This window comes from Biomphalaria glabrata, chromosome 10 (genome assembly GCF_947242115.1).
Source record: "Biomphalaria glabrata chromosome 10, xgBioGlab47.1, whole genome shotgun sequence".
Lineage (NCBI taxonomy): Eukaryota > Metazoa > Mollusca > Gastropoda > Planorbidae > Biomphalaria > Biomphalaria glabrata.
The window spans coordinates 9,944,131-9,963,932 of NC_074720.1; the positions used below are offsets into that span (position 1 = coordinate 9,944,131).

Sequence of the window (19,802 nt, forward strand, 5' to 3'; positions counted from 1 at the left end):
TTATGTAGATAAAAGATGAATAGTCATGCATCGACTTGGTTTTATGCACCCAATTCAGAACCCTCTCTGTCTCTCCCTTCTATTCTCTCACTCATTGCCTCTCCCTCTCTCTTATCTCTTTCTTGCTTTCCCTCTTTCTTTTCCCTCTCGTTCTTTTGTCTTCTTTCGTCATTTTCTCTCTTGCTCTTTCAGTCCAATCACCCCTCTCTTGCATTCTCTTCTCTGTTGACCACTCCTTTCTTTTTCTTTTGTGTTTAACTCCTCTCTCCCTATCTCTTCTCCTCTCTGTCCCGCCTCTTTCCTTATGCCTCATTCTGAATTTTTTTTTGCATTCTAAGCGTTCGTAATGTGATTTTTATTTTTAGTTTTGCTTAGAGGATAGGGGAAAATAGTTTTGAATTTTAACTGATTTCGTTGCTTTTTTTTTTTTGCTAAGTTTTTATCAACTCACTCGTTCTTCGCCAAATGGTGTACACGTCATTTCTCTCACACCCATTCTCGGATCAAATTGAAACTTTACACAATTATTTATTGTAATAACTAGACATGAAACAAATAAAAGATTAGCCAATCAGTCCATGAATTACTGGTAATTAATGATTTTGTCTGTTACCAATAAATAAACTTTATTCGTTAGCATTAACAGATATGGCTAATTATGTGGGGTTTTGTCACCCCATAATCATGCAGTGTATTTCTCAAACACCCGTTCTAGAAGCAAGTTAAAACCTTACAGTTATTTAATGTACCTAACAAAAAATGAATCAATCAAAATATTAACCAATTAGTCAATTAATTATCGGAAATGAATTAATTTAGTACGATATTGATTAAGGGAAATTACTTTTATTGTATTGATGGCTATGACTATAAATGTACAGTTGTTTTCCTTATTTAAGACTTTTTTTAAATAAAATTACTTTTAAATTTGGCTTGCTTACTAAATTGAACGGCAAATCAACAACCAAATAACGAGAGTAACATTTTGTCCAATGTCCAGCCCTAAATAAACTGGAGTATCCAGATGAACAGACGAGGACTGACCTGGCCATTGATGAGGCTGTGGCGATGTTTAGGAGGTACAGCCGTGGAGGATCTGTGCCCAAGCTTCTCATGATCATCACAGACGGAGCGTAAGTAGCTGGACAATGTCCTGGACAATGACACTCTTATAGTGTTCTATTTATAGTGTAGAGAGGAGTTGTCTAATACAGTCAGTTGAAGTTCTACTATCAGGCTAGCAGCGGGAGGTCTTAGACCACTGCAACCTATGCGGCTGCATTGGGCCCCACAATTCCATAGGCCCCGCGCTAATTCTGGGTGTAAATTATTATATTATATATAAATCATTATAACTTATAACAGGGTTCTCACGGCCTTCTGATTTTCCAGGAGCTCTTGGAAATCTCCTGAAATTATTGAAATCTCCTGAAATTATTGAAATCTCCTGAAAAATAGACAATAGTTTTATTGATAACAGAAAACGCCAAACGGCAATGTCAGATTTCATTTATTAAAAATTAAATGCAAAGATTGATTTATTTTCTAATACAAAATCTTAATTTTCACTTATTATTCTTTCCCTACTTAGACTAGGCCCCCCTCTATCCGTTTCGAATAGGGCCCCGATGTTGTTAGGGACGGCCCTGTCTAGTAGAGTCCGTAATAGTGTCACTGTAGTGTCAGTGAAAGTGTCACTCTTAAATTCCGAGTTATAATGTCAATCTTAAAGTGTCAGCTATAGTGTCAATATTATAGAGCCAGTCTTGGTGTCAATGTTATAGTGACAGTTATAGTGTCACTCTTAAAGTGACAATTTATACTGTCAATCTTATAGTGTCAGCTATAGTGTCAATGTTAAAATGTTAGTTATATAGTGTTAATTTTAAAGTGTCATTTTCAAACTTTCAGTTAAATTGATAATTAAAGTGTTTATTGTTAAGTGTCAATAATAATGCTAAAGTGTCTGTCAAAATGTTAAAGTGTCTGTTATAATGTCAAAAATAAAGAAAAGATTTAGTAAACACGGCCTTTATGCAAGAAGAAATGATCTCTCATCGGCATCATCGCAAAGGCGCAAATTCTACATCCCTCCGACAACCCTCTACCCCTGTCAACTCGAGCGCCTACATTTGCGCTTAGCAACAAAGTATACATTACTTTTGACTGAGTTATCCGTTGCACGCCTGTCATGTTTGCTACCTGATCCGTGCTCCTTAAGCCCCTTACCTACGGAGTAAATCAACACTTAGACTTGGGGACTTTGGTCTTAATTGAAACTCTTCCATGAAAGGGAGAGAAGTCGAGAGGAGAGAGAGGGAAAAAAAAGGGACGTAAAAAAAAAAAAAAAAAAAAGATATTTTTAATTCAAATGTGGTAACAGTGGAGGTGGGTGTAGAGTGCGGAATGCCTCTGATTGGTAATATATGTCTGAAATGTGTTTCGTTTCACGCGGATGGCTAGAAAAATCAAATCACACCTCCATTTTCTAAAATACTCCTTCAAAACCACTTTTACCCCCCCCCCCTTTCCACATGAACGTCTCAGATCCAGACGTCTGCTAGGTCAGCAAGAGGTCAACAGGTCAACAAGAGGTACTTGAGCTTAACACCTTGCATTTATTCAGAAGTCTAATATTTACATAATCTTATAAATTAACCTGAAATTTACATGCACCAGAAAACCATAGTACAGTCCGCTATGAAGAAAAACAAACACCTAGGTTGTGTGTCTGCTATCAATAAAAAGATAGATAAGTTTTAAATGGGGGAGGAGTTATTTCATTTGGTGTATATCCCAATAAGGGGTGAAATTAAATTTTTGTTTTAAATCACACTTCATCAAATTTAAAGCTACATCAAAGAAAATAATAAATAAGTTAAATTAATACAATTTTACAAATATCTCTTAATTTCAGTGATACCATCGTACCTTATGAACGGAGTTTATTAGAAACTTTTGTATTAATATAGTAATACTAGTCGACCCACGGCGTAGCATACGCCGTTATTTTGAAGGGCCGGCCTTAGGCCAATGCAACCTATGCGACCGCAGTGGGCCCCGCAATTTCAAAGGACCGCGCTAATTCTAGGTGTAAATTATTAAATTAAACCATTTTATAACTTATAACAGAATTCCCGCAGCTTCGTGATTTACCAGGAGCTCCTTGAAATCTCCTGAAATTGCAAAATATACGAAAAAGTCATGGAAATCTCCAGAAATTATTAAAATCCTGAAATATATAGACAATTTTTTTTTTTGGGGTGTCATTCAAAATGGAAAACGCCATTACGCGCGATGAAAAAAAAAATCGCCATAATGCAATACCCGTATTTGTGGAATCTGGTGAAAGAAGCTTCTCTCGCCTCAAACTAATGAAGAATTACTTGAGGTCAACAATTCTCGAAGATAGATTGAAACATTTGGTAATTCTTGCTATTGAGCGTGATCTATCTATGTAGGAAATATTTTTTTTATGATATACTGTATGACTTCGCTACACGCAAGGCTCGTAAAGTAATTCTGTACGAAGTAAAAATGAATAAAATGCAAAGACGAATTTATTTTCTAATACAAACTCTTAAATTTCACTAAGGCCTATTATCAGTATCCCTACCCAAACTTGGCCCCGCGAAATCCGTTTCACATAGGGCCCCACAAAGGTTGAGTCCGGCCCTGCTATTTAGTCACAGGTGAATACAAATAGATTACTTTTTCTCCTTCCCCCACCCCCTCTTTTATTCGCCGCTAAAACTACGTGGGGTAGAAATAAAAAAGAGTGATCTTTCCATGAGTTCTTGATCACAACGGTTAAGTCCGGCCCTGCTTTTTTTGTGACGGGTTAATACTACTTGTTCTCTCCCCTCCTTTTTTTTTTCGTAGGGTAACTCTAGTCCGACATGCAGAAATAAAAGCGTGACTTTCCTTTACTTCTTGTCCAAACTCTTGAGCCAAGAAGAGAATTATATATATATATATATATATATATATATATATATATATCATGGGCGTAGCCAGGGGGGGGTTCTTGGGGTTCAAACCCCCCCCGAAATGAAATCCCCCCCCCCAAGGGTGGGGGGGAAGTCGGAATTCAGTGACTGATTTTTTGCTTTGATTTTGTTTATTTTAGGCGAGATTTTAATACTAAACCATCACTTGCCCGAGCACAACCAAAGGGGTTTTGAGTTTAAAACCCCCTACCAGGGGGGTTCGAGTTTAAAAACCCCTACCAGGGGGGTTCGAGTTTAAAAACCCCTACCAGGGGGGTTCGAGTTTAAAACGCCTACCAGAACGGTTCGAGTTTGAGTTTAAAACCCCCTACCAGGGGTTTTGAGTTTTAAACCCCCTACCTGGGGTTTTTGCAGTTAATTCCCCCTCTTCTATAAAACAAAACAAAACAAAATGCAAACGAAAATCCCCTAATTCCAAGAGCAAAGTTAAGGATGATTTTGATTTTAAAATCCCGTCTAAAATTTACGATAAACCCCCTCTTTAATATAAAAAAAAGCTAATTACGCACTCAAAATGTTATGAGCGTAGCTAAATGGGTTTTGACTCAGTTTTGAGTTTAAACCCCACTTCAGTGGGGTTTGAAGGTAAAAAATACCTCTTTTTAATAATAAAAAAAAGTAAATTATTCACTAAAAATGTTATGAGTGTAGTCTATGGGGTTTTGAATTTAAACTCCCCTCCAGTGGAGTTTGAAGCTAAAAAGTACCTCTTCAATTTAAATAAAAGAAAATTACTCACTCTAAAATCTATGAGCGTAGTCAGAGGGATTTTAAATTTAAACCCCCCGCCATCTTCAGTGTAAGAAAAAAAGTAAATTACGCACTCAAAATGCTATGAGCGTTGCCGAAAGTGGTTTTGAGTTTAAACCCCCATTCAGAGGGGTTTGGTGCTAAAAATACATCTTCAATATAAAAAAAAAACAAATTACACACTAAAATTATTTGAGCGTTGCCAAGCCAATCGGGGGTTTTGAGTTTCTTCTACAGATGGCTTTTTTTTAAAGTTTAAAACCCCTCCAGATGGTTTTGAGTCTAAGATCCCCCTACAGAGCATTTGAGGTGGAAAACCCCCAACAGAAGATTTTGACGATAAAACTTCTCTTTTCGATATAAAATCTAAAGCAAACTACAGTTACTTAATTCCAAGAGCGTATTCAAGAGAGGTTACTTATTTTTACCAGTGGCAGGGCTCCATTAATAAACTGCAGTGAATAGTCATCTACCGGAATCGAAAAACACTAAATGTAGCTCAACAAAGATGGCTAATACAGATTTCAGGAGTCAGTTATAGAGATCGGATCTAAATCAAGGAAATCCTATGCCGAACTGGGAGTCGACCCCTTAGTAAGATTGTGAGAGAACGACGCATGAGGTTTGCGGGACATATTCTCCGACAAAATGAATTACGCATAAGAAGAGTTTCAATGATATCCTAGAACAACTTGACGCCACTCATTCATGGACGTCCTCATGGTAGGTGGGAAGAGGCTTCAGACATTACCAGTGACAGATTTTTATGGAAACTGCTTGACGTCAAATGCTCCGAACGGCGTGGGAGGGTCAGTCAGTAAGAATAGCACATTAGGTTTTCGAAATAAAACTTTTTTATAGCATTAAAATGGACTGTAGATACCTCAGAATATGCATTTTGTTGGCTTTCAATACCAGAAATAGTGCTTGGCGGCGGGGCTTCGCCCCGCGCTGGGGAGCTCCTGGCACTCCCCCAGAACCCCTTGCTAGTAATGGCGGGGAGTCCACAATTTTATGGAAACAGCTTGATGGCAAATGCGCCAAACGACGAGGGAGGGTCTAAGTCAGTAAGAATAACACATTAGGTTTTTGAAATAGAACTTTTTAATAGCAGGAAAATGCACTGTAGATACCTCAGAATATGCATTTTGTTGGTTTTCAATATCAGAAATAGTGCTTGGCGGCGCGGCTTAGCCCCGCGCTGGTGGAGCTCCTAGCGCTCCCCCAGACCCCTTTGCTAGTAATGTCGGGGAATCTACAATTTTTTCACTAACTCATGGAAGAACCTATTCTAGGGCACAATAAACGTCTTCCGAAAGAATGAAGGGTCAGAATGTAATAAAGATTATGTACACACACACACATAAATACATATAATTTTTTTTCCCGGGGGGGGGGGGGGAATTCACCCCCCAAAACCCCCCCCGAAAAAAAATCCTGGCTACGCCCATGATATATATATATATATGTATAGATAGATGCGATATGAATTTATGTTCAGACAATAATATATAGGTGTGTGTTTACAGATTTAAAAAAAAATATTAACATGTTGTACAAATGTTCGATGCACTAACTTATTATTTGTTACGAATGGGGCGGCACAATATGAAACAAGTTAAAGCTATCAATAGTCCACATGTATAAGACATATATTATTAGCCTGTAACATAACAGAACGCTGATTTATTTACTAGCATGCTTGGAATAGGCCTACTGTCGGACAATAATAATTAGTCATGTGTATTTACATACATTAATATATTCTTAACTAAATTATGTTCGCCCCAACCATAACCTCTTTTTTTTTTTGTTAACATTTAGAGACATTGCTGAAAGATCAGATCAGAACTTTCAAGCCCTTCATTTCTTTACATTTCAAAGATCTACCAATCTAGTACATACCAATGGCCCTTGACCTTTTCCTAAAGTTGAATCTTACCCCATGACTTGACCCATATTTCAGTCACGTGTTTTCTATATTGACTTTGCGTACAGATCTCTCAACAAGGACTTCATACCATCAGTAGAGATCTAAAAATTAGCTGGCAGTGTGGAGGGGCGAAATGGAGAGACATTGTGAATAAAATTCGCAAAAAAAAAAAAAAAGAAAAAACAGATTTGAAATAATAACTAGTAAATATTAAGGTTTCTATCAAAACAAGTAATTAAAAAAAAAACATGTATTGATAAATATTTTACTCAGCCACCTTACATCAGATCAGAAATAAATTATACAACGTGGGCGTATTTTTCGTCACCTAGATGCGAGAGCGGAAAATGTTTATCTAAAGATGTTAGCACAGTGGCGTATCCTTCGCGGACTTCAACATCTTGAGTTTCAACATCACTTCCAAGTGGAGTGACAGTCAAGATCAATCCTCAAAATTAATGTCACACCGTTTCAAGTTAAGCCGCCCCCCCCCCCCCCAAATAAAAATCTGCATTCGAGCGAAGCCTATGTTTGATACTTCGGAGTGATCCAACTAAGAAATATTATAACATTCAAAGGTCTAGCCCCCTCTGACAAGACCAGACCCTATTTACTCTGCGCATGCGCTGGTCCAACTAATTTTCATGCGTGTTTTCAATATTGACACAAGGATTTAGCTTCAACATTAATTATGGAACTTCCTTTTATTCAAAGACCTCTGTTTGAGATCAGTGCAATAAAGAAATGTGCACTGCATTACTCCTTGTTCTGTTGGTTGAATTCAATGCACTTAGCACTTCAGATGTGTTCTATTTGAATTACATGAGACAAGTAGATTATGTAAAGACAAATGGTAAAAGAAATATAGTTTGGAAGATTTTCTTTTATATTCATTCAGTATGATTTAAAGCATTCTTCGATATGATCATTTACATGTTGTTGTTTTTTACATGGAGCTGTTAAATAACTACTTTTTTTTATAACTGGTGACAAGGTGTATTTCAATAGTAAACATTTACAATCTGCATTGCATCTAGTTTTCTGTTGGCAGCAAATGAACTTCTCATTTGTTTCTATCATTTATTAACCGATTTCATAATGTGTAAGAACACATCCTGTGTATAGTTTTGGTCAATGAAAAATTAAACATGTATAGTACAAAGCATTCTGGGGAATCCACGTGACCTTAATGAGATTGTCTTTAAATCATGTCAGTTTTAATTGGTAACAGGAGGCGCGATGGCTAAGTGGTAAAACGCTTCCCAACCTGAGGGCCCAGGGTTCGAATCATTTTGCAGACTATGATTTTTATTTTTGGAATCCCTAGGGCGATTCTGAGTCCACCCAGCTCTAATGGGTACTTGACATTACTTGGGAAACAGTAAAAGTGGTTGATCGTTGTGCTGGTCAGATGACACCCACGTAAACCGTGAGCCACAGAAACAGATGGCCTTTACATCCTCTGCAATATAAACCGCATGTTCTGAAATCTAGAACTTTATAGCAGCTTATAGGGGGCTTTTTGCCTCACGTTACCCTATAATTCAGAATTCTTTGAATGCACCTCATTCACCAAAACGAATGGTCACGTGATGACTATTAATAAAACAACGAAAATAAAAACGGTCACGTGATAACCATTATTGATTGGAAAAAGGTAGTAAGTTGTATAGAAGAGATAGGAAAGCACGTGGCTCCCTGTTGTTGGTTTACGATTAGTGAATGAGGTCCAATGAAATGAAAGTTAAAGCCGATGTTGTTGTTGTTTTCACAGATCCACAAGTCCCAGCAAAACTGTCACATCTTCCAACATCGCCAAAGCTGACAACATCACAATTTACGCTCTCGGGGTCACCAAGCAGGTCGATGTTGCTGAGCTTCAGAATTTGGCTTCCAAACCTGATAAGGTAATAGCATAAACTCACTGGCCTAACCCTTGTCTCCAGAAGTTATTACAAGGCATTTCCACTGAGGCAAACAGCAGTAACACGTCCGCCTGACAAGAGCAAACAAGGGGATCATTTGGTGTCGCTTTCAAACTGTCGGCTTTCATGCTTACTAAGTCGCCTCTCCCCCTCCCCTCTGTCCCTCTGTTTCTTTTACTTTTTTTTTTAAACACATGAGAAATGTCAATCCGCACTGTGGTGTCCTGTATAGACTCATTAAAGTTTGTTTTCCCATAGGATTTGAAATGTTAAATTCTTTCTATTGAACTCGTTCTGTGAGTACAAGAAGGTTACCTTTGTATAGCTTGTATGAGGGCAACTTATCCGACTTCAATTTACTGTCACAAATCTGATATACTGTCAGAATGGATAGTTACCTCGTTGTTCCAGTTTCTGTAATCTCTGAATTCTCTTTATCTCTTTATTGCTAATATATATTTATTTTGTGACGTACGCACCGGTACAGCGTACCGACACCTTTTTGAATTTTCTTGTATTTTAACGTATATTATTAATTAAAAGATAGGCAATCCATCAGCTAATCACTGAGTACAAGCACCTATTTTTTTTTATAAAAAAGCACTGTGTATGTATATATTATATATATATATATATATATATATTTATTTATATATATATATATATATATAGAGAGAGAGAGAGAGAGAGAGGAGAGAGAGAGAGAGAGAGAGGCAAGAAAAACTAACAGGTTTTCAGGTTTTTCAATAAAGAACATATAAAGCAATTGTCTGTGAGTGATGGCGAATGTCACAAACCTCTATAGAAGATATTTGTTTTACAGATGTTGGAACTATATCAAAGGATTTTAGGGTTAGAAAATGTTGACCAGTTTAATCTCCCGTTAAACGTCATAACCATTAGTACAAACACTTATAAGATATTATACAGGAATTGTCTTACCTTCATGTGCAGGTGCTTCTGACACCAGACTTCAGGACACTGGAAGAGAGCTTATTAAATGCCACCAACAAAGCTTGCGTTGACCTGAGTGAGTCACTGGCACACTAGTAAAATAGAATAGGTTTTTTTTTTCCTCCTTCTTAGCTATCTTTATCAAAGTTCCATAACCTTTCCTAGAGCAGTGCTACAAGTATTTTGTGAGTCATCTTTCCTGATTCTCGAAATAATTATGTTAAACTGTTAAACTTAATACAGATCATCAATTTATAAGTTTAATTTTCAAAGAAAAAAAAAAAAGACATCGTGGAATGATGTAACATAATAAACTTAAATAGACAGTGGTAAATATTCAGCGTTTAGGAAAAGTTTAATTCTGCCAATGTTTATAATTTAAATAAATGGTACAAAAACTTTTTTTTCTTTTGCCCCTTAAGAAAGAAATTGACCTGCTCCTCCTGTCTCAGTTGTCAGGACATCGCACACTCTCCCCCCCCCCACCCCCATACACACACACCTCGCCAGATGGGCCATCCCCACAGTTTGAGAAACTCTGTGTTAGAATCATTATGTAAAACATTCTTGCCTTCTTTGTCAATCTTGTCAGCTTTAGTTAGATCTATCTAACCCTGTTTCTGCTTTATATTTTCATTATTCGTTCCAACAAGAACAGCTTTAATAATTAGATATTTCATAGTGTTATGTTTAGTTTGCTTTTTAACTTTTATATCATAATTTATTAACATTGTCCTAAACTTTTTACTTCAATGCCATTACAAAGACACGAGTGATGTCACGATTTTTTTTTCAAAAATGTTGAAATTTTTTTTTTTTTTAAACTAATTGGCAGAAAAAAAATGATAAAAACAAGTTGCACATTTTGATGCTTTACTAAAATAATTGTATACATTTTTTAGCTTTCAGGGACCTGAATAAATGACACACTTTAGTGACTAAATTAAATCGCTCAACAAGTTTTGCATCTCACACATAGTAAACGTTTCGATGATCATCTAATAATTGAATTTAAATCAATAGTGTTTTTTTTTTTACTCTGCAATTTTCAATGGTTGCTAAATATGTAAAGAAAGGAAACATTTTACTTTTCAATATAGCCTAAGTCTACTTTCTCACCAACTTCAATATAGCCTAAGTCTACTTTCTCACCAACTTCAATATAGACTAAGTCTACTTTCTCACCAACTTCAATATAGCCTAAGTCTACTTTCTCAGCAACTTCAATATAGCCTAAGTCTACTTTCTCAGCAACTTCAATATAGCCTAAGTCTACTTTCTCACCAACTTCAATATAGCCTAAGTCTACTTTCTCAGCAACTTCAATATAGCCTAAGTCTACTTTCTCACCAACTTCAATATAGCCTAAGTCTACTTTCTCACCAACTTCAATATAGCCTAAGTCTACTTTCTCACCAACTTCAATATAGCCCAAGTCTACTTTCTCACCAACTTCAATATACAATCGTTAAACTCCAATTATTTTACAACACTTTTAGACCTTTGTTCTTGTACTTTTTTAAATTATGAATCCATCTTAGTCTTTCATCGTGTAACAATTGCAAACACAATGTTTAGTTCATGATTTGGATGGTCGCTGAAACGTTTCTTTTTAACTTTGCACCCAGGCTTGTAGATAGATCTAGGTCATGGAGAACAAATATTAATGCCATTATATTGTGTTGTCTTCTATTTTGGTTTTCAGGCAATGGAACCGTGTGATTTTTCTTACATATCAGAGACAATATAACTCCCCGACACCTCCTCCGAAGTTGTGATTGATATTTGATCATTTTTTTTTAAAATCTGCATGGTTTATATAATGTGCATGATAACTTTATTGTTATTGTTTTTTCTTTGGTAAAGATTCTAATCATTGCTAGGATTTCGCAGAATGCGTTGACTCCCATATTGACCTCGTATTCGTCCTTGACACGTCCTCCAGAGTTGACTTGGAGACTTTTAGAGAGATGATCAACTTCGTCAAAGACTTTCTCGCCTTCGCCTTCGTCGACAATGGGAATTTCCGCGTGGGGGTGATGACCTACAGCGACTCGGCCAACGTTTTATTTCAGATGACCACATTTGACAGGAGCAAGCAGAGCATGATGGACGCCCTTAGCGCCCTGCAGTACACACCCAGAGCAGGGAGCAACTTAGCGGGCGCCATGACGCTGCTGAAAGAGATGTTCACGACCAGAAATGGCGATAGGATAGAGGCGCCAAATGTCGTTATTTTGCTCAGCGCCACCTACTCCAATATTAATCAAGGCTCAACAATTAGAGAGGCAGAATCAGTCAGGGCGCAAAGTATACAAATATTTACTGTAGGTACGTACATTGGAAACCTTAGCCTTTTACACAAACTCTATTATGCAATGTTTTGATTTTTTAGATCTATCAAAACTAATATATTCAAGTGGCTGATCATGTAAAATGTATCTTTCGATGTATTTACATGTTAATGAGGATGTCAAGTGGCCATTTTAGATTCTTTAGGATTTTACTATTTATGTTCTTTATTTCATTAAACATATGTGGGGGCGCTGTGGCTGAGTGGTAAAGCTCTCGGCTTCCAAACTGATGGTTCAGGGTTCAAATCCTGGTGAAGACTGGGATTTTCAATTTCGGGATTTCAGGGCGAATCTGAGTCAACCCAATTATAATGGGTACCTGACTTTAGTTGGGGAAAAGTAAAGGCGGCTGGTCTTTATGCTGGAGACATGACACCCTCGTTAACCGTGGGTCACAGAAACAGATGATATTTACATCATCTTCCCTTTACATCGCAAGGTCTGAAAGGGGTACTTTACTTTACTTTTGCACATATAAGGATGTACCACAATCTACTTTTATTTGTTAGGTATTGGAATCAACACTGCCATAGAGTTGGACGGTGTAGCCAGCAAGCCGTTGGTAAATAATTCCTTCGCACTGTCCAGTTTCTATCAATTGAGACCAGTCATCGAGAGGGTATATAACAGTTTCAATAAATTTTGCGAAAGTAAGTGTCTACCTTTCTTGTCAGGTTTAGGTTCGAGGCTATTGTATGCTCTCGTCACGCATGCTTGTATTGTAAATATCTTGTAATGACGTATTCGGAGACTACGATCGCAAAGGCGTGGTCATTGTTTTATAGTTCACACATGTTGGAAATGAAACGTTTTGATAACATAGTGGTCTCAAGTCACAGACGCAAGAAGCAAACATGAGCTTATGGCCAGAGGTGCACAGTCCACATTAGCCTTAATAAGATAAGACGAAGGTCTAGCTCTCTAAATTCTCTCAGATGCGCTCCTTGGTCATGGCGGCATTTTTGTATAATTTCGTATCTTGAACAAGGAGTCCACTAGTACGTAGTTTGGCTGCGATAGAAGAAAGAAATCTGGAGACTGAATGTACTGAATACAGAGATGAGGTAGATAGCGAGGTAGAAGTGTGTATGAGAGAAAGAGTGAGGAAATAAAACGAGAAATAAAGATCTCGCAAAAAAGCATAAAAATTATTTGCCTACATTTCTTAAACCCAGGTGCTTCTCATTGTTAAAAAAAGGTTGATTTATTTTTCATTTCAAAATTATACAAAAGTAAATGTTCTATATTCATATTATTACAATTATTGTTTGAAAGTTATTTTTTTAAAAATATTAACTATTCGTTATTAGAGCGCAAGTTATAAGCAAAAACTTTGCTATTCTGAATGTCTGGTTTATATCTGAGAGATTATTGCATGGACACAGTCCTTTAGTTGCATGTTTAGTATAAGTGTTCCAACGTGTTGTGTGTTGTGTGTTGTGATCCAAACTGACCATAACATCTATTGTCTCCTCACACAGAAGACTACGTAATGAGTATCTCCGTCACAGAAGGCACGTGCATGTCTAAATATAGATGTTTTGTCCTAGTTTGATGGAAATATGTTTTGGAGAAAAAAACACATTGATTTCGTTTTAGTTAAAATATTTTATTAATGTCTTTTAGATCTCGCTGCCATTTTCATTTGTTTATTATTCATTATTTATTTCTTATTTCTGTTAATTGTTTTCATTTAAGATTTTTTTTTGTTTTTGGCTGACAAGCACCTTGAGTTAATATCCTATTCCTTTTTGTTTAATTTTATTTCAGCATGGTTCTTGATGTAAGCTTAATCAAAACTAGAGAATCTCTTCATATTTCGAGCTTAACATTTTAGTTTCAAATTATTTGTTTTAATTTTTTCTCGTCCAGAGTCCTCAGTAATAAAGTTCACATTGTTTTATTTGTTTGTGAAGTCTTAATGTCTTACAATTTTAAACAAATTCCGTTATAAAATGTTTTGCCGAAGAATGAGCTACATAGTTGGATTGTTTGAAATGTCTGTATGTATTAGAGTATTTAGTTACTTCGTAATACCTTTCAACTCAAATATTGTTTTGTTGTTTTCAGTCAAAATACTACAATGTAATCATTCAGTAAAATAATAAAATGAAACTCTAAAATAAAGACAAAAAGATGAACAAACGCGGGCTCAAGAAAACAAGACACACACTCTGCCTAAGTGCGCGTTTATTGTAATACTAGCAGTTCACGCCAGCTATCCCCCTTTCATTTGTTCCCAGGCTGTATAGTGTTTAGTATGCACCCCCCCCCACGACACATACAGGCACTCATATTTCGAGAACGTTCATTCGAGTAGAACTTTTACTGATCGTCTGAAAGGAACCGGAAATGACGTAAGGTATAATAAATATAATTAGACTTTGGGAAAAAAAAATTAAATACAGAATTTGTGGGGTTTTTTTAAATGCTTTATATGTAGACTGTGGCCTGTAGGGGAAATAAAGAAAAGAAAATACAAAGGTTTGATAGAAATCGTGTGGGTATTCTCGAATAGCTGTCGCCAGATTGCAAATACGTTAAATCTGGTTCTTAGTGAGTTCAAAGGAACCTGTGTACGAAATTGTTTAAGAGAACTCGTGATCAATGAATGATTGGTAATTTGCAAATATATATTTTCTGTGCGTTCATCTTTAAATGGATAACTTTATAACATTCTTATCTAGATGGTTAGTGCATCAGAATAGAGATATAACCCTTGCATTTAAGAAGAAAATCAATTTTATTACATAATAAATGGGTTTTCGTAATAATCTTTATTTACAAATATTATAAGCAAATTTTAACTGTAAAGACTTACAGCGTCTTTATGTTTAATACAAGCATTCGTTTTACATTCAATCTAAATAGGTCTTGCAGCTGCTCACATATAAAATGCGCATTGTTCTGAAATGTTTTATTTGATTGTTTCCCTTTTTTTTGGTTTCTTGCTCATGGCACTTGTTAAGTTGCGGTTTGCACTTTGTCAATGTTTGCTTAGAACAGACAGAAGTTTTTAGTTTAGTCCTTAACATCACTGGTTAAATAACCTTTTCATTTGAGCACATATTTGTTTTCGTCCTTTGTTTATCACTTCGAGCACAAGCATTCTTTGTTTCCCTTGTTAGTACCCACCTGGTTCTATTTGTGATTAACAGTTGCACAAATCTTGTTTCACTGTTCACTTTCTCACACTGCACAATTAACATTTTCGTTTCACTTTTTTTTTCAGAAAATTTACGAAATTTTAGTTTCTGCTTTTTTAACTTTAAGCCTAACACTATTTTTTTTTTAAATCTATTTGCCATAGGATTAAGAAAATAGTCTAAGCCATAATTTCTTGATATTGTTGTTATGTAAATATATATTTCATCTACTTAAATGAATAAACATAATAGCTATTATATTTACAATTTAATTTTTTATTTTTTTTTTACAATTCATGTGTTCATTTGTTTTCAGGATTAATATTATGTTAGTTATCACTTATTTAAAAAAAAAATCGTATTGCTATGTTTTTTGTATTTTTTGTAATTATACAGCATTGATGATGTAGTATTAAAATTTAAAAAATAAACTAATTGAGAACAATGTTATTCGGCTGCAGTAATCAAGTCAATAAATTAACATTTGATAGTGTAAATTCGAAATTTTTCATATTTTTGAAGATATTAATAAACTGTTTTTCTCTCCCTCTCCCGTTCCTTGCAGGCCCACCTCCAGTTCCAGGTAGGACCTAGATTGTTCTATGTGTTTTTATTTTCTTGTTATCTTGGGTTGTTCACTAAGGAATCATCTTCTTTTTTTAAGTAACGTCTGTATTATATAAGGAATGACATTGAACTTTGTTGAGTTAATAACTTAATTTGCAATTGATAAACTCTCTAAACATTGTCGCAATAGTTGCTATAACTATGTAATCGAGTGTCTAGAATATGATGTTCAGTAATGTTCCTACTCGGGTAAAAAAAAAAATTGGTGGGAAAAAAGTTCATTTGGAATCTAATTGTTGAAAAGTTTGAAATCTTAAATGACCTAAATTGTTAGTGAGAATTAATAAATTTATGTCTACTCATTTGCTTTTTCATCCCCGAATTAGGTTGCTACATGGGCTACAGTGACCTATGGCTAGTCTTGGACGTGTCTAGTGTCTCGGAAGGTATGGCCCGCACTGACTATACTGGTGACTTCGCCAAGCTGAAGAATGGAGTCGGGAAAATGATGGAGATTATCTTGGTAGGTATCTTTCCTAAGTCCTACGTGAGTTCATTACTTTGTTTTTATTCCTTTACTTGGTAATCCTGCATTATTCATAACTCCATCAGTGTCCTCCGAGTCAACGCCAAGCGACTACAAATCTTACACTAAAAATAATCATTTAAGCGCTAAAATTTTGTTCCTCTGAATTCTTTCTATTATATCGTCATGTCAGCTTTTTCTGTAGCTCCACCTGAGGCATAGGCTCCCAAACCAGCTTCCTCCAGGCGTATCTGTTCCTTGGCATTCTCTCGAATTGGGAAGCGTGGTCGAGTGGCCAAGTGCGCTTGAACTTGGCTTGGCTTGGCTACCTAGAAGGAGGCTCGAGGTTCGACACCCGACTTGGGCAGAGTTGTGTTTACTGAGCGCCTAAAGGCAGCACGGAAAACCAACTCCTAGATACCCCCTCCCCCCCACTCCAATGAGATTGGACCAAAATCGCTCTGAGCAAGCTATAAGCGTGAAAGTAGCGCTATATAAAAGCTATATATGTAATTATACTCAGGTCTTGCTCATCTGCTTGGCATCTGTAACCAAATCTTGGTGCCATGTATTTATGGGCCCACTCATCTTCCTCTTTCCTTTTGGGTTCAAAGTGAGGGCTTGTCTTGTGATGGTGGGTGCTGGCAGCACCTCTGAAGGATATCTTCTTTAATGGGCTTCTTCTTTGTTGTTTTTTTACTCAGTTCCTCTTTAGTGACCTTTTTGGACTATACTATACTATACACACTATAATTTTTGGATTAGAATACCTGGTATACTTTTTTGCTCATTATTGAATGTACACGTATTTAAGTCTGAGAAAAAGAAACTTCAACAAACTCCTGACAAAAGAAGGGTCAAGGGTCAGTCTCATGTTTAATTTTAAAAAAAGAATGATAAATGTATTATAAGAATCATAAACGATTACTGTTGTGACACGGTTACTGTGTGGTCAACCGTGACACACGGCCAAGTGTTGGGTATCGGAGTGTTAGGGGACTTAGGGGAAGTGACGAGTGTGTAAACAAGAAGAGAGGGAGTCATCTAGTAAAGTTGGGAGATCTGTATATAATGTTTGCTTTGTATATAAGTTATGTTGAAATACTTCACAATTAAAAGGCACCTTAAACGTAAAGGGACATGTTTCTTCACAAATACATTATTGTTTTTTTTAATCATAGGACCCTAGCGTACAGAACACAGATATCCACACAGGTCTGGTGACTTTTAGTGACTATGCCAGGACTCTTGTTGACATCAGCACTCCTAATTCAGCGATACAGGCCCAGAATTATGTGAACACCCTCCCCAACGGAATACAGCAGGTTAGCGAAACAAAACAGCATTAGCTACTTGATTTTATAATTATTTTTATTTCTTTAATAGAAAGAACAAATCATTATAAATCCATTTCATTTGTATCTTACTTAATATTTCTGGGTATCGTCTCTGACAGAGTGGCGCCTCGCTGGTGGCGGCACTTAGACTCATCACCACCAGGGCCCGTGATCAGAACTATAAGAGCTATGTGGCTATTGTCGCCCCTGAAACCACCTACCAGAATGACCTTGCCAACATTCAGAATGAGTTCAACAGGTAACAAAAAAAAAAACAACACTAAAATCTTCTTAGTAAGACCATTTTATTTTACTTTAAACAATCCGTAGGTTTCGACTCGAATGATATAAGAAAGTGATGCCAACCTTCGATCCGAGGGCCACATCCATCCCTTCACGTGATGCAATCTGGCTGTTGAAACTTTCGTCTATTGTGCTAAAAAAACTGAAAATAAATACGGAAATGTATACCTCCCAGAAGATAGTTTGAGTATTACTGATGTAAGATACAGAATTGTTTAATTAAAACTAAACCAGCAATAATACATAGAGCACTGGAACCTAATTTAGAAACTCTAATTACATACCCAGATTTATACATTCCACATTCCATATGTTAGAACAATTTTCAGTGCAGCAATTTTGACTTAGAAGAAATAACTATTCTTTGTCATTAGCTTCGTATTGGAGATTTCATACGTCAGGCTCATTAAAAAGGTTACTTAGTCCAACTATATCTAAAACTAACGGAATGTCAGTATACTGGTCATAAGCAAAGCTTTGTAGTCTGTATAATTTTAAAAGACGGAATATAAAGCAAAGGGAAACAACTATATATAAATATATAGCTCTGTTATATACAATAATGTGCATAGAACAGAGTTATCTTCTCTTTACTCTTTACTAGACCATTAAGTTCAGAACAAAACTTGTTTTCAAGCCTTGGTGTCTTCTTTCTTCCAGGTTGAAGGCTTTGGGCTACACCATCGTCCCTTTCGTTGTCCTCAACAACAGAAATCTCAACTTGATGAGCCTCCAGCAGCAGGCCAGCGGCTACAACTACCTCTACAGCATTACTGGCTACAATGAACTGGAAGCAGCTACCAAGAACTTCACCAGGGACCGTCTCTGTTACGGCTATGTCGCCCCAACACGTACGTGTATAGAGTATCTTCCTACTATGGTTTCGAAGGCTCAAATACTATCCGAAAAAATTCCTCTGTTTAAGTGTAAGGAGATGAAATAAAATAAAAGTTCTGCTGTTGTTAAAATGACGCAATAAGTGTTATCTCGACTTATGACACTATGCATAATTGAGACAGTTCATATAGCACTTGGATTAGTATTGTATGGACATTACTTCATTATGTTTGGTAAACTGAAATATTCGTAAGGGCGGCAGCCTCTAAATGTTAATGAACTGTATGGTCTGTGTAGACGACCTCAGTTTGTTTCACACACAGATACATAATTGATCGCTTAATATTTTACATATTACTAACTGTTTACAACGGCATACGGTCGTGTGGTGTACTTTTCGGACTGTTGTCGCGAGTTCTCTCCCTACCCGCTTACATCGAGACCATTCTTTATACAAGGCCTGAGCACTGACCTGTGACGTCACAACCTGTGGGATGTTTAGACCAAAAGCTCTTTGTCACGTCATACAGACCTGTGACGTGGCAACGAGCTATTGGTCTAAACTGCCGAAAGGTTGTGACGTTACAGCTCAGTGTTCAGGCCTCCTATAAAGAATGGTCTCGCTTATATCCCTTGCCATCCTGCGGGATCTCCTTGCCCGAAGGGACACCTAAACATGTAAATCAATACATAAACAAATGATGGGTTCACTATCATCTTCACCTTTACCTATCTCTGAGTCTAATGAACCATTGGGGCACCACACATAATCTGTTGACCGTCTTTCTCCATTCCTTTCTGTTTTTTGATCTATAGAACATCTTTCAGTGACATGCCTATCCATTCTCTTAAGTTGTCTTTCCATCGCGTTCACTGTCTGCCTCTTCTTCTTTTCCCTGGTACTGTTCGCTGGAGGAAGGTCATTGCGAGTCCCGAGGACCTTAGAATATGGCCATAATTTGCGTTTTTCGACAGTGGTCAGCAGGTCATAGTGTGTCTGATTTTTCGTAGTTATCCAGTTTCTAATCTTTTTATTTTTAATGCGGTTTTTCTATGTGTAATCTATATTGTTACATTCTTCTTATCTAGGCCACTGTAAACACTGCCCAGCAACACAACACATCTCAAACACATCAACTTGACAACAAGAGCTTTAATAA

The 19,802-nt window shown here is 36.6% G+C and overlaps 1 protein-coding gene across 5 annotated transcripts in view; it reads left to right on the top strand.

Moving 5' to 3' along the window:
* Positions 1–19,802, top strand: part of LOC106054397 (collagen alpha-4(VI) chain-like) — a 39,665-nt gene that overhangs the window by 8,895 nt on the left and 10,968 nt on the right. For 4 of the 5 annotated variants that reach the window (XM_056044378.1, XM_056044379.1, XM_056044377.1 and 1 more), the window contains exons 4-13: positions 1,001–1,133; positions 8,468–8,600; positions 9,573–9,648; positions 11,466–11,903; positions 12,436–12,576; positions 15,638–15,655; positions 16,026–16,162; positions 17,347–17,490; positions 17,622–17,761; positions 18,466–18,656. In XM_056044378.1, coding sequence (XP_055900353.1) covers positions 1,001–1,133; positions 8,468–8,600; positions 9,573–9,648; positions 11,466–11,903; positions 12,436–12,576; positions 15,638–15,655; positions 16,026–16,162; positions 17,347–17,490; positions 17,622–17,761; positions 18,466–18,656 — 1,551 coding nt within the window. The remainder of the gene's footprint in view (positions 1–1,000; positions 1,134–8,467; positions 8,601–9,572; positions 9,649–11,465; positions 11,904–12,435; positions 12,577–15,637; positions 15,656–16,025; positions 16,163–17,346; positions 17,491–17,621; positions 17,762–18,465; positions 18,657–19,802) is intronic. The other variant, XM_056044380.1, reaches the window with a different exon arrangement.